General features: G+C 46.5%; 1 protein-coding gene across 1 annotated transcript; it reads right to left on the bottom strand.

Annotated features, from left to right (window-relative positions):
• Nucleotides 1-24,817, bottom strand: GRAP2 (GRB2 related adaptor protein 2). Its single transcript, XM_074950245.1, has 8 exons — nt 24,614-24,817; nt 14,312-14,414; nt 11,235-11,326; nt 6,351-6,470; nt 4,944-5,112; nt 2,809-2,940; nt 1,154-1,273; nt 1-723 (listed from the first exon to the last, which is right to left on the bottom strand). Exons 2-8 carry the CDS (start codon nt 14,387-14,389, stop codon nt 544-546), a joined length of 891 nt encoding a protein of 296 aa, XP_074806346.1. The 5' UTR covers nt 14,390-14,414; nt 24,614-24,817; the 3' UTR covers nt 1-543.
• Between the last annotated feature and the right edge of the window lie 1,723 nt (nt 24,818-26,540).

Below are 26,540 nucleotides of genomic sequence, written 5' to 3'. Positions count from 1 at the left end.
GAGTACATGTGGTATGGGCAGGAGTGCACGAGGGCAGGTCTATCAGAAGCTGCAAAGAACTTGGTTTTTCTCCCTCTCCACATATTGGTCCCACATTGGATTGCTCTATCCAACAGTTTACAGGACCACATCCTTTTCTCTGCTAGATGGCATATTGCAAGGTCCAAAAGGTGGTGCTCAGATGTTGGAGGAGGTGCGGCTGCCTACAAGCTGAAACCTGCCTTGCTTGAGGTGGGTTCCCATGTGACGTATCTAATTTAGCAAAGTCTGAGTTAGCAACATTTTGCCAAAATGATGGCAGTGCCAGCAGGATCCAACAAGACCTCATGGACAATCCAGGATCCTTGCTCCCTCTAACACCGGCGTGTAAAAGGAGAGAAAAACTCCAGCTGTCCCTTTAATATTAACTAATCAATGGATCAACTGCCAATAAATTATTATTGTAATAAAAACACTGTATGTTGCGGCTGCATGGAAGATGCTCTCTCTGCCCCTGACACGCCAGAGCAGCTCCATCTCAACTCATGTTGGAATGCTGCAGAATCACCGGGTCACTGGTGTAACATAGTTGGAAGGGAAGAGACCCAATTTGCCACGCAGGCGCCCTTTCCACCAACAGGGGTTAGAGTTGTCCAGGACTTCTACGAGGTCTCCACTGCGGAATCCTAGCTCATCACACTCCAATGCCTCAAAGTCATACAGGGCTTGGACCCATAGTGTTTGCTGAGGAGGAGGAGACAGGAGAAGTCAGACACAATTCTTATGACTCTCCCCCACAACACGAATCAAAAAGAGCAAGAAATGCAACACTGGGATATGAAACCATGATACCAGTATGGAATTCAATGGAAGAGCCATCAGGACCCCGAGAGATACCTGAGGGTTGGTTCAAGTTATCAGGAACCCCCAGTATCCCTCTCAATATATTCACTCCCCAAAGTAGAACTCAAGTGGCTGGGGCATACAGGAATGGAGCACATGCCACGGAAACACCTCCTAAAGTGACAGGGATGTGCAACATCACATCAGGTATAATACATGGTTCCTCCTCCTGACCTCTTCCAGAGAACAGTAAACCTCCTAGTCTCTATGGTTGTTTCCTTGAGAGAAGGGATCAGGTAGAGGACAGGGGCATATAGTGCAAACCACCTACCTGTGATTGTTGAAATGATGATTCTGTTTGTCTCCGGTACATGGATGCTGCACTCCCTTCTCCATGGTCTCTGAGGCGATGAAGCCCATCCTTCCTGTCCAGGCTTCCACCACCTCTGTCCTAGAAAGTGAGGTGCAAGAGAAGAGCCATTATTATACTCAGATGTGCAACTGGAATGGGGGGAGGGTACCAGGGTTTCAGGATCCAGGCAGTGCATATGTCACCTAATGCCTCCAAGTAATTTTCTTGTCTCCATTTATTAGGTCTTTATTTCCCAGGTGTTCATTGGGCTGCAAGCAACACACCTAACAGGAAAGGACTCCTTAGTCTGTGCCCTTTGGATCAAGAATCTCAAGCTGGGTAGTTGGGTATAGCTTCCCAATTTCCTTTCTCAGTACCTAGCATTTCAAATGGCCCTTTGGTCATGCCTGCACCTTAGTCAGCCTAAAAGGTCAGTGTGAGTGGATCCCACTTTGCATGTCAATTGTCCCTGACTGGAAGTGTCAGAGTGAGTCAAACTCAATCTGGCTTTAGAGACACAGGATTCTCTCTCTTTTTTTTTTTTTGTGGGGGGCGGGTATACTTTTCTCTTACAAAGTATTTCTGCTCTGTATCAAATATGACTCAATGACAGATTTGTCACAAAGGGCCCAGGCTCCAATCTTGTGACAAGCTGTATTAGTCTACCAACCGTCACCTTCCTATATAACGTTGCTCCTGAATGATGGGATATAGAACTGGCCATTTCCAGAGTGTCCTTGGCCCTTCTCTATTGGGACTCTCTTGCCCTACAAGGCTTGCTTTTGGAGCTCTTCCCCTAGCTGGACCAGTCTTCTCCTCAGATGAGGCCAATACAGTTGCAGCATCTCCTGCTTCAGACAGGAGCCAGTCCCTTCTCCCCATAATAGCCATTTCCCACCCAAATCAATATGGAACAATTGTAGAGGCAGCACCATGCACTGTTCTTTCCTCCCGTCCTCATGATACGAGCATTTTTTGCATGCACCATCACCATCTCTGCCAAGCCCCAAGACTGAAGGATCACACACCAGGATTTCCCAGCAGAGAAAGAGAGAACCCAGGACTCACATCTGGAACATGCTCAAAGAAACCAAACTCTCCCAATGGTAATCAACTGATTTCCCATTCCCAACGTGCACCATGGTGCCGAATCTTATCACCACAACACAGCAAAAGAAATGGGCTGCACAGCTGGGCTTGTCCTACAGACTTCAGAGGCATTCCTAGATAGGTGTGTGGGCAAGTGTTGGTCTGTGCTCCCAATATGACTTTCAGTTTTGTCCCAAGCTGAACATTTTGCTGTACTTGGCCATTCTTGCACGACTGGGTTTGCTGTTCCCAGCTCTCCAGTTAGAGTGTCACTTGCCTGTTGAGTTAGGATTTTTGCAGGTCCATCCCATAAACCCTGATATTCAGAGGACAAAATAGAAGTTCACATATTTATTTCAGTCCACCAGATGTCACCATGCTGACACCGTACATTGATGCTACATCGCAATGTGAAGAAACAGTCATGAAGCAGTCATGGCGATGCACTTAAACAATTAGGTAAACAGCCCAGCTCCTAGTGAGCAGAGACCAGCATGTTCTGCAGCCCAGGCTCATCCCAGCTAACCCCTCTTTCCCAGTGATACCTGTTGCTGCTGCTGCAGGGGTGGTGAGGGATCTGCATATCTCTTGGACATTAATGCTCGGATTTCTCCAGCTGCTCCACTCAGGCGGAGTCCTTCCTGCGCCCCCCTTTCCAGGCTTCCACCACGCCTCTCCTGGGGGAGGAGAGAGATAAACGTTGGGCCAGGTCTGCTTCCCACAATGCCCTTCCTGGTATCCTGGCAATCAGTAACCCGTCCCTTTCCCTCCCCAGATCTCTGTCTTCCCACTGCTCTCCCTAACCCTAGAGCCTATGCAAAGGAGGACTCCTGCTCCTCTGTACAAATTGACAAATCTGAGGCCCTGGATTTTGTCTTTTCACCACAGCCACTCCCCCTCAGAAGTGCAAGTGGGGATTTGGGGCTCTGAGCCCAAATACATGGATGGGTTTGGAGCCTGCATTTGTCCCCTCACTACACATACAAGGTGAGTTGGGCCCCAATGTTCCCTCCAGTAAACAATCATATGTGGCTGTGGCCCCACCTCCCGCTTTAAAGAAAGAGAAGAGCATGTCTGGGGCCTATTTACCCACTGTAAATAAGTGTGGTTGTGAGGCCTTGTGTTTGGTTAACTGCCCAGACCCAGACTTTCGAGGGCTCAGCACCCACAATGAAGCCAGATTTTCGGTAGAGCTCAGCATCCAACATGCACCTGAAGGGCTGAGCTCTTTTGAAAACTCTGGCCTCAGACTTAATTTGTCTCTGCACCTGGCTCTACTTATTAATTATCATCATCATTGCTGTAGTGCCTATGAGCCCTAGTCGTGGCCCAAGACCCCATGGTGATAGGCGCTGTCCAAATCCTCATCAGCACAGCAAAGGAGTGGAGCATTGGCTGCAACCTCCCCTCCCCTATTCTTTCATTTACCTGTCTACATCTTGGCACAAATATCGTCCCCCTTCCTCCCTCTCCCTGCTCTGAGCCACCTTCAACAGGTTGTTGTACGAATACAATATCTCCTGCCTTGTGCAGACTATCCTCTGCTGTCAGCTCTCTCTCCTATATGTGGCCTCCCTTACAGCTAGGTAATGCTTTTTAAAAAAGCCGGATAAGTGGTCTAAAAGGAGTCAACAACATAGAACCCTTTATCAGATTGAAAAATGAACCCTATCGCCCTTTTGGAGCTGAAAAGAATGTCCCACATGCAGCTGATAAAACTTTATTGCCACAATGAACACGTCATGTATTTTCTGGCTTGTCTCTAACCACACATCCTGGTAATTTAATACCAGAGTCTGTTTCCTGGTTAAGCAGTGCTTCAGTTACTGTAGTTACCATGTGTTTTTTCTCTCTCTCAGCATTGTGTGTGCAATGGCTGGCAGCCTGTGCTGCATCGTTCCATCATTTTCCAGGCATAGAACCAAATGGGCAGTTGATGGACAGGGATTTCCCTGCTTCTACAAACATCTTTTGCTGCTTCTTCCTTGAACTCACAAACTGTGCTCACATCTCTGGAATTATGGGACAACTTTATGCCCCTTTTTTGCCACCCCTTCTACATCCTGTCCCCAGTTCCTCCACAATAGCTGCTATGTTCTGTAACTAATAAGAGATAAGCAATTCCTCAATGCAGCCAAACTTTCAGCTATAACAGTGGCAGCACCCAGAGTCCATTCAAGGAGGGAAAGAAACCAAATTCAGTGTTTTCTCTCAATTCTGCCAGTAAACTCAGTCTGCCCTGTGGTCCCCTTCCTGTTCTATCCCTGAGCCCCAAACCCATCAGTGTTCCTGCAGCTATTCTGTACCACCCCTTCCTAAAGTTAGACCTGGCTCCCCTTCTCCATGCTGATGCACCTCAATCCTGACCTGCAGCATGCCCTGCAGTTCCAGTCCTTGGGCCCCTACACTGCTCTGGCAAAGCCTCTCAGTCCTGATTTGCAGCATTCCCTGCTGCAGTCTTCAGCTTGTCGTAAATGGAGACAGTGAATCACACTAAGTTACGTAATGTGCTTATGATGCAATCAATCAAAAATCTAGGCTGGGAGGCCCTTCAGTCTAGAGACCTGACTGGGATTCCACTGAAGGTCTCCAGAGGCAACATTCTAGCACTAAATTCATCCCATGGGGTGGCTTTCTCCTCTTGGGGTTTTCAGGGATGGTTTGAGAACCCTGGGTATACCTTCTCTTCTTGACTCCCATCTCTCAGGAAGATCAGCTTCTGCCTGGAGATAGAGGAGGTCTTATAGTACTCCACCAATTTGTTTAGTGACTGGAATTTCTCTGTCCACAAGTAGTAGTTGCCCTTTGTATCCCTCATCACCCTGAAGTGCTGGACATCATCCTCATGCCTGTGATCAAGGGGAGAAATGAACATCAGATGATAACAATTTTACTTTCCTCTAATACCTTTAATCCAAAAGCCCTCTGCGGACTCTGGATCAAATTCGGACTTGTGGAAAGTGAAGTCAGTGGCATTGCACCTGGATACACTGGATCTCAAAGTAACCCTGTATGTAAAGGAATCACTCACCAACCAGAAAAATGCAGCTGCCTTGAGGATGCATGGCCAAATGGTAGACTCAGTACAGGGCCCTGGGGCTCAGACCTTTACTTTCAAAATAAGGGTCATGGGATCTTTTATGACCACAAATGGTTAGAAGCTTCATTCTGCATCTTATTTAAAAGAGGGTAAGGCAGCAGCCCGGTGCCCATTAACAAGTGGACCTGCATTGACTCTAAGCAAAGAGCGCCACCAGATTATAGCCTTACCTGAGGTATTTTTCCTCAGGTTAATCCCTAGACAAGATGGGGCGAAGGACTGAGATTTACTCCTTCATACTTGTTGCATAAAGTCCACCAGCGCCCAGTGGAACAATGGATTCCCGCTGAAGAAACCATCTGCAGTCCCAGTGCCATGCAGGGCCATGCTGGGTTCACGCAGGAGGGGGCAGTGTTGGGTTTGAAACAAAGGCTGAGAATGGCTGGACTAGAATATGTGGCTGAAAAGGGAAACAAGCATAGGGAGTAAGAGGCCCAGGGGGCTGGGAAATGGAGTCTTTTTGATTTATTAGTCAATGTTCATACAGCATTTCAGAATTCAACGTGCTACATAAATGCTAAGGATGTTTATTATCATAATTGTTAAGCTGCTGGTTCCTGTGCAATTTGGTCAACAGCGATTGAAAATCATTCCCGTCTGGTGGCTGCTCAGTGGCCTATGTGAAATAAATTAATGGTGTAAGTCACCTCCCTAATGGATTTTAAACAGCATTCTTGGCCAGTAACTAAAGCCATCATGCAAAAAAACATACCTGAAAGGCACACGTTTTGCATGGTGGGAGATGGCCCACAGAATGTGCTCTGTTCTGCTTCCAAAGGAGCAGGACAGCCGAGGTTGTGATTTTGGGATGGGGTATTTGCTGTGTCACTTTAATGGAAAAAGAAACATTTGAGAAGCAGATGCCCCACTTGTTCCCATTGACTGGCACCACGCAAGCTTCCCAAGGTACTGCCATACTGTCAAGGGGAGGCTAGGGACAGCAGCATTAACCAGAAACAGCAGGAAGATACTGTAAGTAGCAGGTACCTGACAGAGATGGAGAAGTCACCAGGGGAGTTCTGGCTGGCTCGGATGATGAAAGAGCCAACTTCCTTGCTCATGAGTAAGTCCTCTGCCTCATGGCGGGATATCCCTTCATTAAACCAGCTGTCATGGGGAATAAATCACATACACGTGAATAAGGAAATGGGTTAGGGAAAAAGAAGGGAAGAGGTGAGAGGAGGGTTGGGAATCAGTAGAGGTGGGAAAGGCACTAGAGGGTTCGGTAGGATTGTCTCCTGCTAACAGTCCATGTTCTCAAAGTATGGGGTATAGAAACAGAGATGGAGGAAATGGCCCTTTATGAAGACCACTTTCCTTCCCCCATCCCCTTTCCAGTGTCCAGCCTGAACAGCTTTCAAAATGTGGAGCTGCTGCTGCTCAGAAAAAGACCAAAGTGGAAATGTTTCAGCCCAGCCATTGCATACTCTGTGTGGGTGAGAGGGAAAGGTTAGTGAAGACATAATTCCTCTGTGAGAGGCATAATGAACGGGCTGATTCCACTGCTCCAAGTGTGCCAGGGAAAAGCTGCTAGCGTAACACCCTGTGGCACAGGCACCTCAGCAAACCCCGTAGGAAGGAGAGAACATTGGCGCCAAAAATACAGGCCTGGGTTCGCTTGTTGAGCTAACAGAGCAAGTTCCCCAGCTCAGCCAGTAGGTGGTATTCACACAGAATGACACGTATACAGTACCACCAACTTTGGGGATTTTTTCCACCAGTGACATAATTTTGTCTGGGGCTGGAGGAGCTAGTCTAGCAATGACCTTGCGTGAATTTAAGCCCTTCAACTGGCTTCCTACCCCACTTGCCTGCCTCCGGGTACTGAGCAAGCAATCAAAGCTACTACAGGAAGAGCCACCTCCTCCCCCATAGAATCATAGAATCATAGAATATCAGGGTTGGAAGGGACCCCAGAAGGTCATCTAGTCCAACCCCCTGCTCGAAGCAGGACCAATTCCCAGTTAAATCATCCCAGCCAGGGCTTTGTCAAGCCTGACCTTAAAAACCTCTAAGGAAGGAGATTCTACCACCTCCCTAGGTAACGCATTCCAGTGTTTCACCACCCTCCTAGTGAAAAAGTTTTTCCTAATATCCAATCTAAACCTCCCCCATTGCAACTTGAGACCATTACTCCTCGTTCTGTCATCTGCTACCATTGAGAACAGTCTAGAGCCATCCTCTTTGGAACCCCCTTTCAGGTAGTTGAAAGTAGCTATCAAATCCCCCCTCATTCTTCTCTTCTGCAGACTAAACAATCCCAGCTCCCTCAGCCTCTCCTCATAAGTCATGTGCTCTAGACCCCTAATCATTTTTGTTGCCCTTCGCTGGACTCTCTCCAATTTATCCACATCCTTAGCAATATGAAGCCATTCTCACAGGAGAGGAGGGGAGAAGAGGGAGAAGAAGCCCCCAGCAGTTCCAGATGGTGCTGATCCTTCCTCTTCTCAGCCCTCCTATAAGCAACTGGCACAGGATAGCTCTTCTGCTCCTCCCCCATCTCCCCTGCTATAGCCAGCCTGGTAACAGTGGGAAAGGGCAGAGGGGCGCAACAACCCCGCAGCAGACACCCAGAGCTGGGAGAAGGGGGTGAAGAACACCAGGAGGAGGAGAAGTGAGGCTGGGGGGCTGAACTAACAGGGTGTGGGTCTGGAGGGGCTGAACAGAGGGGATCTGAATTGATGGGCGTGGAAGATAAACTGGTGGGGGGGCACAACTGATGAGGGTGGGGGCAGAATTGCTGGGCAGTGGATGTGCAGATATGGAAGTAGAGCTCCTGCAGCAGGGGCCAAAATCACCTTATCTAATCCATTTGGGAGCATGGGCAACATTAATTGTCACACACACCTTGGGGATGGGCCGGGGGATCTGACTTGTGATTTTTCTCTTGAGACTGGCAGTACTGCAGGTCTTCTAAATTCCATCCAACAGGGGGCAGTGGCAGACAGGCATTCCCAGGGAGAACAATCCCTCCAGTACCTACAGGCAGGGGCGGCTCTACCAATTTTGCCGCCCCAAGCAGTCGCCGCTGAATCGCTGCCGCCGCAGCAGCAGTGCAGCTGCCGCCGAACTGCCACCGCGCCTGGAAGAGCAGCGGAGCTGCCGTCCAAAAGCGGCCGCGGCGGGAAGAGCGGTGCAGCTGCCGCCGAATTGCTGCTGCGGGACACAGACTGCCGCCCCATTCTGAATGCTGCCCCAAGCACCTGCTTGCAAAGCTGGTGCCTGGAGCCGGCCCTGACAACAGGAGCAGCTCTTCTAACATCTGCCCCAGGGTAATAATATGCAAATAATAATAATAATAAAAAATTTTAGTTGGCAATATCCTTGGCAGTGTGGGGAAAAGCCCCCACCATCTTCTCTCCCTGCACTGCTGCTGCAGCACTTTGGAAGAAGGAGGGGCCTGTAGCTTCAGGGAGGATTTCTGTGAATCTAAAGAGAAGGATTGTAAATCCGTTGCACAGTAGTATTTAGCATGTCAGGTTAGTGCATTTTGCTATGCATTAGATTCACGGAAATCCTTCCTCAAACTGCAGTCCTCTCCATCCTGCTCCTCTTGAACTTGCTGCAGCATTACAGTGGAGAGCAATGTGGGAAAGACCTCTCTCTTAGTGCTCTAGAGCCTGGGGTCTGCTGTGCAAGCAGGGGACTTCAAAGGAGCAGGAAGAGTTGACAAGGCGGAGATGACATGTGCCTGGTCTATCATCACTGACAATCAAGGTTAGACAATAGACATTGCTTCTCATGTAGCATCAGACTGGCCTCTAGTGGATAGAATGAAACTCACATGTACGGAGGGTGATGGGGGGCTGGGTATTAATGATAGGGCTTAGAGGGAGGGCTTTTACCTTTCTATACCCTGTTTAGAGAGAGAAAGCCCCATGTCTTCCTCTTCTATCTGGCCTTTTCACTGTCAAGACCCTCTAACATTAACTCCTCTCCTTCTGTCCAAGGACAGCAAGATGTAGCTCCTACCACATCCTAGCAACAGTAACAAGGGAATCACTTGAGAGTGACAAGAGTTTTGGGGCTGTCAGGACTAAAATAGCAGGGGGTGCTGCAGGGCAGGACTAAGGTGCATTGACAGGCTGGCGTGTGGAGTTTTGCCACAGCCCTTGTCTGCCTTAAACTGTACCATGCTCTAAGAAAGCATGAGAGAGGAAGCGGTGACCAAACACACACACACACAGGCTATCTCAATACTTATGGCAGCATGGAGCGTACAGGCACAACATGCGTAGCTGCATGCCACATGAAAAGCAATCTGCACCACACTTGTCACTGCAGTGTGTAGGTGCACACTGCCGTGAAAGGCTCCAGCAAGGGGGAAGGAAACAGGGACTGGGTGACTGGGCAACCAAACGGCAGATGAAATTCAATGTTGATAAATGCAAAGTAATGCACATTGGAAAACATAATTCCAACTATCCATACAAAATGATGGATCTAAATTAGCTGTTACCACTCAAAAAAAAAGATCTTGGAGTCATTGTGGCTAGTTCTCTGAAAACATCCGCTTAGTGTGCAACGGCAGACAAAAAGGCGAACAGAATGTTAGGAACCATTAGGAAAAGGATAGATAACAAGACAGAAAATATCATATTGCCTCTATATAAATCCATGGTACACCCTCACCTTGACTATTGCATGCATTTCTGGTTGCTCCATCCCCAAAAAGATATATTGGAATTGGAAAAGGTACAGAGAAGGGCAACACAAATAATTAAGGGTATGGAACAGTTTCCATATAAGGAGAGATTAAAAAGACATGACTTCTCAGCTTGGAAAAGAGACTGCTAAGGGGGGATATGACAGAGATCTATGAAATCTTGACTGGTGAGGAGAAAGTGAATGAGGAAATGTTGTTTACTCCTTCACATAATACAAAAACTAGGGGTTATCCATTGAAATTAATAGGCACCAGGTTGTGAAGGCCAAGACTATAACAGGGTTCAAAAAAGAACTGGATAAGTTCATGGAGGATAGGTCCATCAATGGCTTTAGCCAGGATGGGCAAGGATGCAACACCATTCTCTGAGTGTCCCTAGCCTCTGTTTGCCAGAAGCTGGGAGTGGACGACAGGGCATGAATCACTCGATGATTGCCTGTTCTGTTCCTTCCCTCTGAAGCACCTGGCATTGGCCACTGTTGGAAGATAGGACCGTGGGCTAAATGGATCATTGGTCTCACCCAATATGACTGTTCTTACGTCCTATGGGAAAGGCTCCAGCAGGGGGGAGGCAACAGGACACTACACTGCTAAAAACCAGCAGTGTAGATATGGGAGGCACTGCTTGGGCGTGTAGAGATAGGGTTACCATACGTCCAGGTTTTCCCAGATAGGACCCTCTTTTTTGCTCCTCCGATCTCTGCCCGGGCAGATTTTTGAAATCTGAACAAATGTCCATGATTTTGAGCTAGGCAGCCAGAGAGCAGCAGCTGCTGGATGGGTGCCCAGCTCTGAAGGCAGTGCTGCTGCCAGCAGCAGTGCAGACATGAGGGTGGCATGGCATGGTATCGCCACCCTTACTTCTGTGCTGCTGCTGGTGATGGTGCTGCCTTCAGAGCTGGGTGGCTGGAGAGCGGTGGCTGCTGTACCCCACGCTGGATCCTGGCAGTATCCTCTATCTGGGGACTTGAAATATGGCAACGCTATGTAGAGAGCCCATGTAGGGTATACACCCTGGAGGTTCAGGCGTGTAGAGCACTCTCCTCTCCTCACCAAAGTCATGCCTCACCTTCTGCACTGTTCTTTATCCCTGTACTAGCTGGGTGTGCAGTGTCTGTACACGCTATCGTAAGTGTAGACGTACACACACAACAAAACTCCCTGAAATTTTCAAGGGAAATGCACCTGATCCCTATTGTACTTACATGGGAATATGAATATCTATGAAGTTCTTGGGGACAAATCCTTCGTGACTTCTCAGCTCAGCCCTGTACCACTCTTCCTGGGAGCTTAAAATCTGCAGCAGAGAGACAGAATGAATGAATGAACGAACCTCCTTGGGAGAGGCAAGGTAACCAGAAGGAGAAGTTACTGGAAAAAGAAAGAAAGAGTTTGGAATTATTTGGAAGGATAAAAGTAGACTAGATTGGGTTTGCTGGTGCTGGGAGCCCTGGAATCCCATGGCACCCCCATTTTCTTCCCTCCCACATACACACACTGCAGCAGGGCTGGTAGATGAAGGCCAGTTCAGTGCAAATAAAGTAATGAGGAAGATATGGAGGAATTAGAGGGACTGCTTGTTAGTTTTATCTGTATTCCTGGATAAATGTCCAGGAGGCTGGGAGATGTACACTGCACAGCTCTAATGCCTTCGTGATGGAGGAGTTTGCTCTGAAGGACTTAGTGGGAGTTTAAGGAGTTCTTTGTGTTGTTTTTAATGGTTTGCCCTGGAGTGTCCCAATTTGACAAGAGATGAAAAAGCTCTGAAAAATTCTTCTACATCGGAATGTGTGTGATTGTGATTGAGTGTGTGTTATTGGGTATCATTGCATGTGTTAGAATTAGGGGGCTGAAGCTTCAGCTGTGCAGAGCTCACACCAGGGCAGTTGAAGGGAGGAGGCAAAGGTGGTTCAAAGCCAGTTTTCTGCCATTTTAGATTTTGGGGGTTGCAGGGGGCAAGCCTGTGTAATGCAAATTGGAGCAGCCTCATGGTTATGCCTAATATCGCTAGTAAGGTCATTCCACTGGTCAAGGATTGCTGGACTGCATTATGCTCTGCCTCCACCCCATTGTGCCCCGACATGGCCCAAAGACGGAGGTGAGGGAACAGGTGGCATATAGCTACCTGTGTTGCCAGCGGCTATGATTTTATTGCAAGCTTTGTGGTATATGGTGTTTTTCTTAAAATTCCAGCTCCTGGAGGCAAGTGAATACATGAGACTCTCAGCTTTCTTTTTTTTTTTTTAAAAGAAGTTTCTAGCCCTTATGGTTGTAGAAAAAAGCTTGAAGTATGACCCCTAGGGGCTCAGGAAACAGAAAGCAAAAAAAAAAAAGTTCCCAAAATATGTAATTAAAAAAAATGGTTAAGCCATGTTTCTAAACATTCGGGGTTGACAATACTGAGCCCTCTGGGACTCATTCTCCACTGCCTTGCCCCTTGTGTAGTCCTTACACCCGTGCACAGGGAGGGAATGGGCAGCTGAGGATTTCTGAATGGGTAGCTGAGGATTCCCTGGCTTATTGCCAGTTGATTCCCCCATACAGTGGGCCTGATTTAAGGTCCCTTTGTGCTGCTCCAAGCAAACCAAATGGGATAAAACTCTTTTCTCCTCTATGGCTCAACACCTACACAGGGTATAACTGCATATCAGCAACCCCTTCTCCCCTCCTGCCTGGAGACTGCTCTGCTAGCAGCTAGATTTCCGGCACAATCCACCTGCAAGCTCTTGGTGCGCAGAGGGCAGGCCCCTCTGTGTCAGTCTCTCACAGCAGGGGTGGTGGGGAGGTGGATTTCCTCCTGTCGCTGCTAGTTCAGGGCCTCACACTTCCTGTTCATCTAATCTCCACATCAGTACTGTTTACCTTATCTCCTTTGCCAATCAGTTAAGATAAACCCCAGCAGGTTGCACAGGCAGGGTAGGGAGGACAGCTGGGGGTATGTGCCTGCACGCGTGCGTGTGTGTGATGTTACACACTTCGATTTGTCATATCTTTGACTCTTGGCTGCTAGGGAGTTGCGCCGCCACAAAGAGAAAGAGAGATAATGAGAGGACAATCTCTGGCTTTCTAGTTGTGAATGCCCAGTGAAAATAAACGAATAGAGAGATACAATCAACACAGTGCAGAGGTAGGGGCATGAGGATGGAGTTTGACCTGAGGAAGCATCAGGAGAGCTGTGTAGGGCAAGTGCTCAACCATCCTAAAGGGGAGAAGGGGGATTTGTCCATAGCACCTCTCATGTCACTCTGGAAAGATCCCCCTCTTTGACCTTGGTGGGTTTTGGATGGAGCCACATTTGCCCTAAGTCCCAAGAACAGATGGGAGGGAGGGTAAAGTGAGAAATGGGGATCTGGACCTAAGGAAAGCTAAGAGGGGAGAATTCATAGATTATAATTAATTGGAATAGCAGGGCGTGCTGCAGGCCAAGACAGAGGTGCCCTGGCCCACACTACTCAAAAATGCTCCTTTTGGCCAATTAAGGGGTATAGTCAGTGAGAGCCAATGTGAGTCATGTTCAGGCAGCTTCAGCTGTAGCAGAGTGAGTAGGATGCACGGTGTTGTAGATTGAGGACTGGGTAAAAAATATTATGTGGGGTTGTGTGGATTCATCCTCATTGCTAATAACAAGAACAATTCTACCAGAACAAAGATTAAATAGACTGCGTTTTACATACTATATGTCTGACATTTCTTCCCGCTCCCGCTCTAGCATTCCTCTGCTTCTTCATTTCTGAAGGGGGTGTTGTGTAATATACTAGCTCAGGGGTTCTCAACATTTTTCATATAATTTCTGTATGAAAAAGTCTTGTGGATACTTCCCCTCCCATTAGCAATTATATAATATCCCTGTGGCAACTACAGTCATTCCTTACAGGGAAAAGTAATATCAGGAAATTCACTTAGTGTACTTTAGCCCAGTGCTTCTCAAGCTATCTGATGTGGGGGACCAGCAATTTTTTTCCCCAATGTGCGCGCAGACTGGCAGCCAATGGCTCACAGACTGGCACCGGTCCGCGGACCACCACTTTGAGTAGAATTGCTTTAGCCATCTTTTATGGCAATCTAACAGCTGGAAATAAGGAGGATGGCAAGCACTGTGAGGCTAGCCAGTTCTCCTTGAACCTCCAGCAAGCCCTCCATGGAACACTAGTGGCGTCTGGACCACAGTCTGTGAACATCTGGGCTGGCCTATGTTATGGCGGGAGGCACTGGTGCAGTGGGGTCTGGCAGGAGTCACATGGTTAAACAGTCCTCCTTTGGTGGTGCCTCGGGCTGCACTTACCTTCAGAATGTCCCCAGCCCGGAAACTGAGTTCATCCTCTCCAGAAGCATTGAAATCAAATTTGGCAATTGCTTCCATACTGTGCCTTGGTGACAGGGCAAAGCTGGAAGAGATACAAATATGTCAATGTCTGGGAGGAGCTGGGACCTCTGAGTCTAGCTCATAGAAGGGCTTGTTATCTCCTCTTGCTCAGAACACTGTGAACTGTACATTGGTGCTGTGATCTCTTCTTACTCAGGGTACCAGAGGCATTAAGACCAGCCTGTTGGTTAATCTGTAATAGTCCCTTGCTAGGGGCAGTTGGCCTGTATCCAGTGTTGTGATCTCTTGTTCAGGCCCACAAACCATTATTGGATTGAATGAAGTTACCAGCTAGGAACGATCCCATTAACCGGCGTGGCTGATGGGCATCGGAACGAGACTCAAATTAGTGGTTCACTTTTCATCAAGAGGGCTCAAAACATACCAATGCAGAAGCTGTTTCCCACAGGCCATTGTCTCCACCCAATAATGTTATGATGAAAATGTGCACCTCATGCCCAAGCAGGCTGATAATAGGGATGACCTCAGTGTAAGTGATAACAGCATTGTTCTGTTAGCTATTCCCTGTGATGTAAGTGACCCCCTCATCCAGCAGAAGGCACTCATCCTCCACAATGGCCTACTTATTATCCTTATGAGAGATACACACTATGGGCAAAAGGAGGATCTTACAATAAAAAAATTACTTTTTAGACTGTGAGCACCATGTTGAAGAATGAAAGAAAGACCTTCCTCTACACAGGCTTTTTGGCATGGATAGCCTTGATTTCCAGTGAGGGGAAAAACTTGTGTGCAGAAAGGTTGTACTCCCTGTATGGGAGGTGGCAGAAAACCAAATTGTAGTACTTACTGCGTAAGCCACATGAGTACGACATACGTGTCCAAAGAGTCCAGATTTCTGGAGCCTGAATTCACATCTTACATGTGTTTAGTGGCAGTGAAAGGTACCAAACCATCACCAACAGCCCTGCAAACCAAAGTCTTCCTTTTTGTAGCATGGGAAGTAGCGGTGCAAGCTTCACTCAATCAACACTTCTTGCTAACATAACTGAGATGTGTGCTGGAAGGACCATTTTTAGGATCAAAAGGAGTGCTCAGTTCCCATGGCTCACTGAATCTCTGACTTTTCTGCTGAGGCTGTCAATGGCAGAGTCAGAAGTGGCTCAATTAGTGTCAATTGCATTGGTGTTTTTTGTGATGTAGGTACATGTCGTTCCAGGAACCAGTGGGAGATGCTCCTGGAAGTGCATTCACAAAGGCCACTAAACAGCTCTCATATGGGAATAACTTTCAGCACTTCTAACCCAGACTGGACTGCAATCAGTGACCTGGAAGTTAAAGGCTCCATAGCCCATCTTCACTCCCCCAAGGCATCCAGTCTGTACCAGCAGGGAAGACTCTCCAACTTGCCTTACCTGAAAAGCTTTTATCCAGAGGACCACAGAAAGAAACTTCACCAACAGCCTCGCTAGAGAAACTTTGGTTTATTGAGCTGCCTTTCATAGCAGAATTGAGAAAGACCAAAAAGTGTTAGCTCCAAACAAGACCCAGAATTATGCAAGAAAAATGTCATGTTTAAAATTGATGGGCCACTAGAGATCGATTCTGAGAATTATCTTCTCTCATTCCCAAATATAAAAGGATCTTCACATGCTTTTCTCCAAGGTTTCTTTCAGCATTTTCTTTTTTGCTGCTTATTTGAGGTGAAATTGAATTCGTGTGACTGAACATGAGGCAGGCAGAATAGAGGCAAGGTGTATGACTGTCCACACGCAACTCTGCAAGTTCAATGGGATCCTGTCTTACAGACATCTGTGTTATTTAAGTCCTGGGAACTCCCACACAGATATTCAAATGTAGTTCAGTCCTGACCTGCAGTATTTCCCTTGCCCCTCGGAGTGTTGCCAATGCACTTCAGTAGTGAACTGCACCATTTTAATGGTCTGCCAGTGTGCCTCAATTTTGGTCTGCAAATTCTCCCACCATTTCAATCCTGTTCACCTCCTTCTCTCTCCTTCCTGCCCTCCCCCTGATTTGTTGATGCACCTTAATTCTGACACCTTTTGGTATCCCAGTCCAGGTCCTCACATCGATCTGCCATTGCACCTCAATGCTGAGCTACAATTGCCCCATGCTATTCTTGGGTCCCCAGGATAGCTCTGCTGATGCAACTCAGCCTTGACCTGCAGCATCCCTTGCTATTTTAGCCACTGGAGTTCCTTATCTTCAGCCTGTAATGTCACACAGCTGCATGTGGTGACGATGATTGTTATGTCACAAGGGGAGGATTAGGATTTCAAATGGGGGAGCAGGTTACCATTGTGTGAACTATAAAAACAAAAAGAAAAGGAGTACTTGTGGCACCTTAGAGACTAACCAATTTATTTGAGCATGTGCTTTCGTGAGCTACAGCTCACTTCATCGGATGCATACTGTGGAAACTGCAGAAGACATTATATACACACAGAGACCATGAAACAATACCTCCTCCCACCCCACTCTCCTGCTGGTAATAGCTTATCTAAAGTGATCATCAGGTTGGGCCATTTCCAGCACAAATGCAGGTTTTCTCACCCTCCGCCCCCCCCGCCCAAACTCACTCTCCTGCTGGTAATAGCCCATCCAAAGTGACCACTCTCTTCACAATGTGTATGATAATCAAGGTGGGCCATTTCCTGCACAAATCCAGGTTCTCTCACCTCATTTGTTCTCTCATTTGTGCAGGAAATGGCCCACCTTGATTATCATACACATTGTGAAGAGAGTGGTCACTTTGGATGGGCTATTACCAGCAGGAAAGTGAGTTTGTGTGGGGGGGGGCGGAGGGTGAGAAAACCTGGATTTGTGCTGGAAATGGCCCAACTTGATGATCACTTTAGATAAGCTATTACCAGCAGGAGAGTGGGGTGGGAGGAGGTATTGTTTCATGGTCTCTGTGTATATAATGTCTTCTGCAGTTTCCACAGTATGCATCCGATGAAGTGAGCTGTAGCTCACGAAAGCTCATGCTCAAATAAATTGGTTAGTCTCTAAGGTGCCACAAGTACTCCTTTTCTTTTTGTGAATACAGACTAACACGGCTGTTACTTTGAAACCTATAAAAACAAAGATTTTGTTTTCATGTAAACATCCCTTATTAATAATGATTATTTAGAACGATGGGGAGAGAACTAAAGAAAATGCCAGCAACCAAAGCAGAGTTACTTTAAAGTATGGCATGTTTCTCAGTGTTTTACCTTGAGGCACTGGGCTGCTCTATAAAGATCACAGAGGGCTGGGTGAATACATCCTCAAACTCCCAAGTGCAGAGCAATAATCTCAGTTTGAGACAACCAGTTAAAAACAACAACCTCTTTGAATACGAAGTCTTGCTTTGATTTTTGCCCTTTGGTGGAATTAGAGAGCTCAGTGATTCTTTCTGTGGGAAGGGAGAGCGTTCATTTAATTTTTCAACATCCAGGCAGTTACATGTGATATTTGACACCCTCCCCCTCAAAAGGAGCAGTGTTGGGGAAATAGTTAAAGGCTCATCTCTCACTTATTTTCAATTCCAACCTTGGGCAGTGACCGAGACACAGACACCTCTTCAAACAATCTAACAAATGGATTAAATGTATTTTTCCTTGCCAGAGGCTGGATTTAGAAGTGACTCAAATACCATAAAAAGAAAAGGAGTACTTGTGGCACCTTAGAGACTAACAAATTTTCCACAGTATGCATCCGACGAAGTGAGCTGTAGCTCACGAAAGCTCATGCTCAAATAAATTGGTTAGTCTCTAAGGTGCCACAAGTACTCCTTTTCCTTTAACAAATTTAAGGTGCCACAAGTCCTCCTTTTCTTTTTGCAAATACAGACTAACACGGCTGCTACTCTGAAACCTGTCAAATACCATACACAGTGTCGGCGAGGTTGATAAATCAGTACTGCAGTAATACCATGGCCTTAAACACTTTCCCCACCAACTACTAAAGCACCACTGGTCAATAATCCTGTCTTTGAACCCCAGCCTAGCATTTTTCAGCACCTGAACTTCAAACCAGCCCTGCATCTCTGATCCTATTCCTCCCTTCTCTTGTATCTCCAGTTTCCTTATACTGTTCAGGTCAGTGCTGGGCTTTTTATGAAAGCTTTCCCACTAGGTGCTCATTCTTCCTCTCTCTACATGTGTATGACTTCCATCAGCACTTGTGTGACAGAGAGATGTTTGATTTTTTGTCATCACTTACATTTCTCAGGCATCGTTTCTCCTAAGGATATCAGAGCACTTTATGGACTGTGAGCCAAATTCTGCCTTCAGTTACACAGCACAACTCCATTAGCTACAGTGTAACTGAAGGTAGAATTTAGTCCTGTATATACTGTATTGGGTGAAAATCACCCCAGTACAGAGGGCAAGCTCAAGGTCTATGCATCACTTAGTCCCACTAAGGCCTCTGACTGCTAGAAGCTGGGACTGGATGACAGAGGATGGATCACTTGATGATTGCCCTGTTCTGTTCATTCCCTTTGAAGCATCTGACATTGGCTGCTGTCAGAAGACAGGATACTGGTCTAGATGAACCATCGGTCTGACCCAGTGTGGCCATTCTTATGTTTGCTTAACCCCTATTTCAGGCATGAATGTGAATTAACTAGTGCTGTCTTGCTGCACAGAAATGAATTTTACTTTTAGCAATCACCCCCTGTGTCACTGAACTGCCGACGCATCTAGGCTAGAATGCAAGTGCCAGTCTGTGCTATCAATGCTACACCAGAGTCAAAGGAGGGGAAGTGAAAAGTAACTTCACCATTTGAAACTACACAGGACATATTTTAGGTCAGTAGAATACTTAATTCCGTGAGTTGGAATTCAGCCAGGACACTGAGGTTAACACCTCCACATTTATGAAAAGTGACAAGGGCTATTTAATGACCACAAGTGATCAGGTGATAAATCTCATCTCATCTGAAATACAGCACTCCAATAATAGAACATCCCTCCTAACCCCTTGCTGGGGCGTTGGCTTGGTAGTAATGACTCAAGAGGAAGAACACCACCTACTAAGTCACCAGCACCACTGTCTGCATCACTGGGGTTTTCTATGGCAGCCTTTCATTCATTTATTGTCCAAGCTCAACTTTGTTTTGCCTAGTGTGATAAGATCACAGCAAGGGAGCATGGCTGCAAGCAGGGTGCATATTCAACGACCTTAACAAGAGCTTGATTTTCAAGCCTGTGTCTTACATAAATCAGACCCACAGCTTCAACCAGTGAGCTTTCCTCAATAGATGTGAAGTGGCACGTTCTGCTGTGCCTTTTTGGGTACTGCAGGTGTCAGAGTTTAAAGTCAGAGGGGCCATTAGATCATCTAGTCCAGTGATACTCAGACTGAGGCTCATGAGCCGCAAGTGGCTCTTTAATGCGTCTCCTGTGGCTCTTTGCAGCACACGATGTTACAATTACTAACCAGTCAAGGTGCTTTTACTATGTTATTAACCAATTAAGTTATCAACTTGCACTAAGTTATTAACTTATTGGCTGTGAGAATAATTATATATAATGTTCATCTTTCTCTAGAATTAAGACTAAGACAGCTGTGATGGGAGTGTAATCCACAGGGGGAAAGGGTTAACATCTCAGTACAAGGGTGGCAAACCCTAGAAGGGAGCCCTACAGTGAAGGAATTTCTAGGCGATCAGAGAGGCGAGCCGCTTCCTGCCTCTTTCCAGGTTGGGGGTTTGCCACCATCGGCTCATTTTCATTTTTATTTATGGCGTAGAAAGCCATTTTGTTTTATGGCTTGACAATAAAGACATCTCAAAGCAGGACATTTCCATGAAAATTTCCATATATACATATACACTAAATATTTCCCACCATACCATTTAAATATAAATATTATATAGTAAATGAATCAATGAATTCACACTATTGTGGCTCTTTTGGGTAATGTTGATTGCTAATTTGGCTGCTGAACCACTAAGTTCTGAGTATCACTGATCTAGTCCTGTATATCACAGACCACCAACACCACCCACACACTAAACCCAATAGCTAAAAAGAGAGCAAAATATTGCAAGCCATGGGACACTAGTCTATTATATACGACAGGCAGAGACAAAAAGTCTGAGGTGCACCAACATTCAAAGCTGGGAAATGATTAAGTGAGATATACCTTGATAAACCTGGCAAATGACCTGCACCCATATGCTGCAGTGGAAGGTGAAAATCCCCTAAGTTCACTGCCAATCTGACCTGGGGGGAAATTCCTTCCCGGTCCCACAGATGGCAATCACTTAAACCTTGAGCATGTGAGCAAGAACCAGCCAGCCAAGCAGCTGAGAGGGAAGACACATGGTGACACCTCAGAACCCTGCCCCACCCTGCTCACATGTAGGTTTGATAGTGAGTAGGGATGGAGTCCAACATTCAACATCTGTACAGGAATGAGAGATGACACTGTATCTAAAGCTCCTGAGTAGGGGGCAATTATCCAGAATGAGCGATGATATACACAGTCATTGTTGTCACCAGATAAACCACATCCAAGAGGCATTGGGAAATATTCTGTTCCAAAAATGCAAGCCTCTCACCAGTGCATTAATAGAACAGCTCCATTAACTGTCAGAAGTACTAGTGCCTCCAGCCACTACAAGGCATGTTCATTACAAATGGATAAACACACAAACGTATTAAATACAGCAGCGGACAGTGGTCATATATATGTTCACCAGCCGTTTCCCCTCATAATTTAAGGAATGGCTTCCCTAGATCATCTGGCAGAGGAATCTGATATGTATCAGAAAGCCCAGTGTTTCCTGTCCAGTGGGGGTGGAGGCAATACAAGTGCCTTCCATACCTAAAGGAGCAGCTCCCCTAGGTCAGGCCGCTGAGAAATGGTATATATATGTGGTAAGTAGGGGGCAGTGGTGAGTGCACGAATTCACACTGTACACACCAGTCTGTCCATCTCATACTGTGGAAGATTTCACCAATGGCCATTTCTATGCATCACCAATAGCTCAAGCCCCCTTTTGGGCTGGTTCCATATCTGCTCTCACCATATTCTCTGTTCTATGCTACATTAATTTTCCTGCCCTGTGAATGGCCTGAGAGATTGAGAGAATATGTTACAAAATTGAGTGAGCTGTTTGTTTACTGCTGTGGGACCTAATCGGTGCCCCATTGAGAGACCCGCTGTGAGCAGTCACTCACCCTGGCTGTCTGGCAATGTAAAAAAATTGTCTGGCTTTCTGTTAGCCAGCCAAAACACTCCATGGAAATGTCCTGCTTTCAGATGTCTTTACTGTCTAGCCATAAAACAAAATGGCTTTCTATGCCATAAATAAAAATGAAAATGAGCTGGTGGTGGCAAACCCCCAACAAGGAGAGAAACAGGAAGTGGCTCTCCTCCCTGATCGCCTAGAGATTCCTTCACTGTAGGGCTCCCTTCTAGGGTTTGCCACCCTTGTCCTTAGATGTTAAACCTTTCCCCCTGTGGATTACACTCCCTGGTCTTAATTCTAGAGATGAACATTTAAAGGTCATGAAGACTCTCCAGAGTTATAATTAAGGATAACAACCTTTTTTGGAAGGGATATTAAGCTGCATTCTTCCGGGGTTTAGCTAATTTGTGCAGTGCGTTGCACAATGGAGGTCCATGACTAGGGATCCCAGGCACTACCACAATACAAATAAATAATAAATAAATAATAATAATGAAGACCAGGATGAGACCTATTGTGTGGGACAGATTATCCCACATCTGCCTACTGTGGGGTTCTTACATCTTCCTCTGAAGCGTCTGGTGCTGGCCACTGTCACAGACAAGATAGATGGATTATGGGCGTGATCCATTCTGGAAAATCCTATGTTGAAAAACTATGATTCTGATACACTTGCATCTATTTGGGTGCTTATCTGAATGATCCAAACTAACTGAGTATGCAAAAGGGGGCTGGCAATCTCATAAGAACAGGCTTTATCACAACATTTTCATCATCTCTTGCTTCTGGATGGGATGGCAATGTCAGGTGAAGAAGCTTTTTCATGGCATTTCAGCAGTTGCACTTTCTAGCCAGGAAGCACAGGAGCAATCACAAAAATGAAAGATTTTTTTTTTTACTGTCAAAGAAATTAAGACTTTTTCCAAATGCCAAATGGTTTTATCTGATGTTCTGGGAAAGGTTAATTGATTTGGTTCGGTTCCGGTTTTGTGTGCTTTTAAACTAAACTGGGTCGCCCCCATCCTTAATTAGCTAGCCTCAGGGAGGCAACATTGTCAAGAAATAGAGGAGGAGGGTAAGTGGATGGAAGCTTGGAAATGAGGGGAATTCTCAGCTGTCATGTACTGTAGTGAATAATAATTGATCAGCAGTGGATGCTGGAACATCAAGTTGCAAATCCACACAGAGCTGAAAGATATGAATGGGAGCTGTCCAGCTTCTCCTGATCTCCCATCTATTCCTGTCCCATGACCAGATGTGTTCCACACATGGCAGTTCATCCTCTCTCACAAATTCCCTTTCCAAGGATGGCTGGCTAGGCTGTCTGCAGTGACAAGTCATTAATGGACAGTTATTTTTGCAGTCGGGGAGCAAGTGCACAGAGCAGGTGATGTTATTCAAACTTCTCTGCAGAGCTCCATCACTACACTTCAGTCCAGATCTGTGGCACCTCCTGCTATTTAGGTTCTTTCTGCCCTGAAAACCCTGCCCCTCATTCTTCACCTGCAAGCACTCCTGCCTGGTCAAGTCCTAGGATTCTCAAACAGCTCAGTCAATGCACCATGATCCTTAAGTACAAACATCCCCTGCTATGCTATTCTAGTCCTGACCTGTCACCATCACACTCATAACCCACATTCAGTTTGGCTGATATGACAAAGGCCTTGTCTATGCAAAACTTTGTTACTGGTATAAACTATGCTATTTAGGGGCGTGGCATCCCTCCCCATACAGGAACAAGCTATAACTGTATAAGCACCTTTATATCAGTATACCTGCATCCACAGTGGGGGGAGGGTGCTGGGGTGGGGGTTCTAGAACGGTAACTATACCAGTATAACTATGGTACAACTTTTGTACGTAGACAAGGCCTTAATCCTGAACGACAGAGCAATTTGCTATCCCAGTTGTGTGGCCCCTCCCCACTCCTCTGTTAATCCACCTCAAAAGATATCATCTGCCATTCCAATTGAAGAGCATGTTGGTATGTTGGAGGGATTTTTGTTTTACAATAATATGTTGCTATGTTCCTCTACTTTCATTTTTAAGTGCAAGTAGAGGTACATATTTCAAACCATTGACAAACATCACAAGATGAAATATTTTCTCTCCATCCCTCTGATCCTGCCAAGTTCCTCTTCTACGTTTCCCTTCCCCCCACAGCAGATGACTGAGTTATGAGTGTTTCACTAGCAGCTTTATCCATGCTAATCAGTTATGTCCTCCTCCTGCATTTGTAAGGTGATTACACTGAACCGTGCTCGTGACATCACAGCTTAGCACCTTGGCAGCAATTGTGAGATCACAAAAACTGAACTGTGGCAAAACTGAGCGGGGATCAGCTGAGGAGGAGGCAGCAACTGACTACAATGGAGAATGGGATGTTTGGGCCCTTTTCTGCCTAATCCTTTAGGTCCCAATCATCCTTCTATATTTCTCTTAGCTTCACTGAACTGCTTCAGTGCTGCCCAATAGTCCAGACACAAGCCAGCGTGTTGCACCAGCTGCCTAATGCTTTGAACACACCCAGGCAAACCAGGCCTGCTGTGCCAGGTAATTCTCTACATAAATGATGAGTGAAATACACCCACCATGCCACCAAATCTTCCAGCTCTGTCCTAATATTTAGCTGACTACAATGCAACATCAATGCCAGACAGGTCAGCTTGGCGCAGCACTGGGATCTGTGGCTTCTGGAGTATGAGCTCTGCTCAGAAATCCTGATGATTTTTCACAGGTTCATACTCTACATTCAAGCAAGACTGATTAAAAAACAAACCCTCATCTTTAGCTGGTATAGCTCTGTTGAAGTCTATGGGCTATGCTGAGTTATACCAGCTGAAGATCTGGCCCTGTGGTTTTAAAATACTCTTTCATTTACTGCTCAAAATGTGAAAAATATCTGCAGCAGATGGGTGGAAGGGGAGAGGGAGGTGATGCTACTGACAAGGAAGGAAGCCCCCTCCCCCGCTCCCCCGCCTCTTCTAAAGTCCCAGAGCCTGGTGCAAAAGGTGCCCCGTGCTTGCAATGAAAGATAAACATGATACTCGTACCAGTGACAGACTCACATATCCAAGTAATGATGATGATAGTTGATCCTGTCACTGCCGTATTCCCGGATATCCATTTGAACTGCAGATAAGCTAAGCGGGGGCGGCCTGGCCACCAGGCCAAAATCAAAATGTGCTGCACGGGCAGCTGATTTTCCTCCCTGGCTGTTGCCGGAGAGAGACAGAGTGAGAGACAGTCTTCTTTGGTGCCCTGAATCCAAGCCCAGCGCACGCAAGCACACATTCCATTCCAGGGTTGAAATGATCCCTGATGATCCCTGATTCATTGGACTTTGTTGAGCCTCCAGCTGAAGCAAGGGAAGGGTGAGGTCTCCCTCCTTTTCTGCTCCCCTCACCCTGCTTCTCCCCTTTAATCATGATAAATATATTTTAACTCGCTTGATTAAGTCAGCCAGACAAAGCACCCCTAATCTGCCGTGATCAGGGCTCTGGAATTGCAACGGCGAACATGCTGTCTCTCTATCAGACAGAGCAATAAGGGGTTGCTAATGCAGCCCCCATTAACAACTTCGTACAGAATGAATTTTCCCTGACTGCTCCTGAAGAGCAGGCACTTGAGGAATACTGTGTGATATGAATATATTCTGACTGATCTCTTTCTGCAAAATGGACAAGCTTCCCCCACTAACCCCCCACATAAATACATAAAGTATGAAGAATGTAGCCACTTCATTGTCTCTAAAGGTTTTTTGATCTCATCGTAACTTATCTAGTTAACTGCCTCTCAATTCTTCTCGTGGCTCTTTGTAAGTTTTAGTATGGACTGGTATGTATTTTAATGCAAGTCAGTGTTAGCTGAATACCAATCATGTGCTTTGGTGCGTGAATATGTGCGCATTTGTACTTGTGCTCTGCACACATGTAAATCTGCTTTTGTATGTATGTTTGCACTTATACAGTTTGCAGTTAGGCCACGAGTGTGGAAATAAACTGCATATATGTCTGAGTACATATGGATATGTGTAAGGAAATACTGTGTAAGTGCATGAATGCATGTCTGAGTTTGCTTTTGTATGTATACATGTCATGCATATGTGGATTTGCATACATGTGTACATACTCTAAGGGCCACAGCCTCTGCTCTGACTGATCAGTAGCACAAGACTGAAATCCAGGGGATGAAAGGTGTCATCTTTGCACTCTGTAGATGAGTGATGGGCAACCTGTGGCCCACAGGCCACACACAGCCTGTCAGGCCAATCCTCAGGCAGGCCGCCAGACAGTTTGATTACATTTACACGGCCGCCTGCAGCTCCTAGTGGCCACGGTTTGCCATTCCTGGCCAGTGGAAGCTGTGGGAAGCAGTGGCCAGTACGTCCCTGGGGAGCTTTGGGCGAGAGCTGGGAGCCACTAGGGGCTGTGGGCAGCCGTGTAAATGTAAACAAACTGTCTGGAGGCCTGCCAGTGGATTACCCTGACGGGTCATGTGCGGCCCGCTGGCAGCAGGTTGCCCACCACTGCTGTAGATCCTGGGGCTAATTAGCACAGATCCAGTCTCCAGTGTACATGTGAGCCCAATGTACATTTAGACCAGCCGCAGGGCTGCTCTAAAACACAGCTGCTCCAAATGGCCATTCTGGCAAGCAGTGACCAGGTGAACATAGAAGCATTCTTCCTATGCTCCTTATATCAGAGGCTGGGATGGAGGGTGTCAAAAGTGATGCTACACCTCACCAGGATTCCCCAACCCAGAGAAAATCCTTCAGGGGCCAGAAGCACTAGCGTTAGAGCTTCTTTGTGCTGCTGGCATGATGCAAAGCAGCCAGAGTAGGACTCAGGATCTGACCATATGGGCCAGATTTTCAAAAGATTTCAAGCACCTATAATTGGGTCCAGATTTTAAAAAGAGTTCAGCTCCTATTTAGGCACTTAAATATGGAACAAATTTTCAAAAGTGTTCAATACCCAG

This window comes from Natator depressus, chromosome 1, assembly GCF_965152275.1.
Source record: "Natator depressus isolate rNatDep1 chromosome 1, rNatDep2.hap1, whole genome shotgun sequence".
NCBI lineage: Eukaryota > Metazoa > Chordata > Testudines > Cheloniidae > Natator > Natator depressus.
Note: the sequence above shows the minus strand (reverse complement) of the source record. Positions and strands in the feature narration are given on the sequence as shown.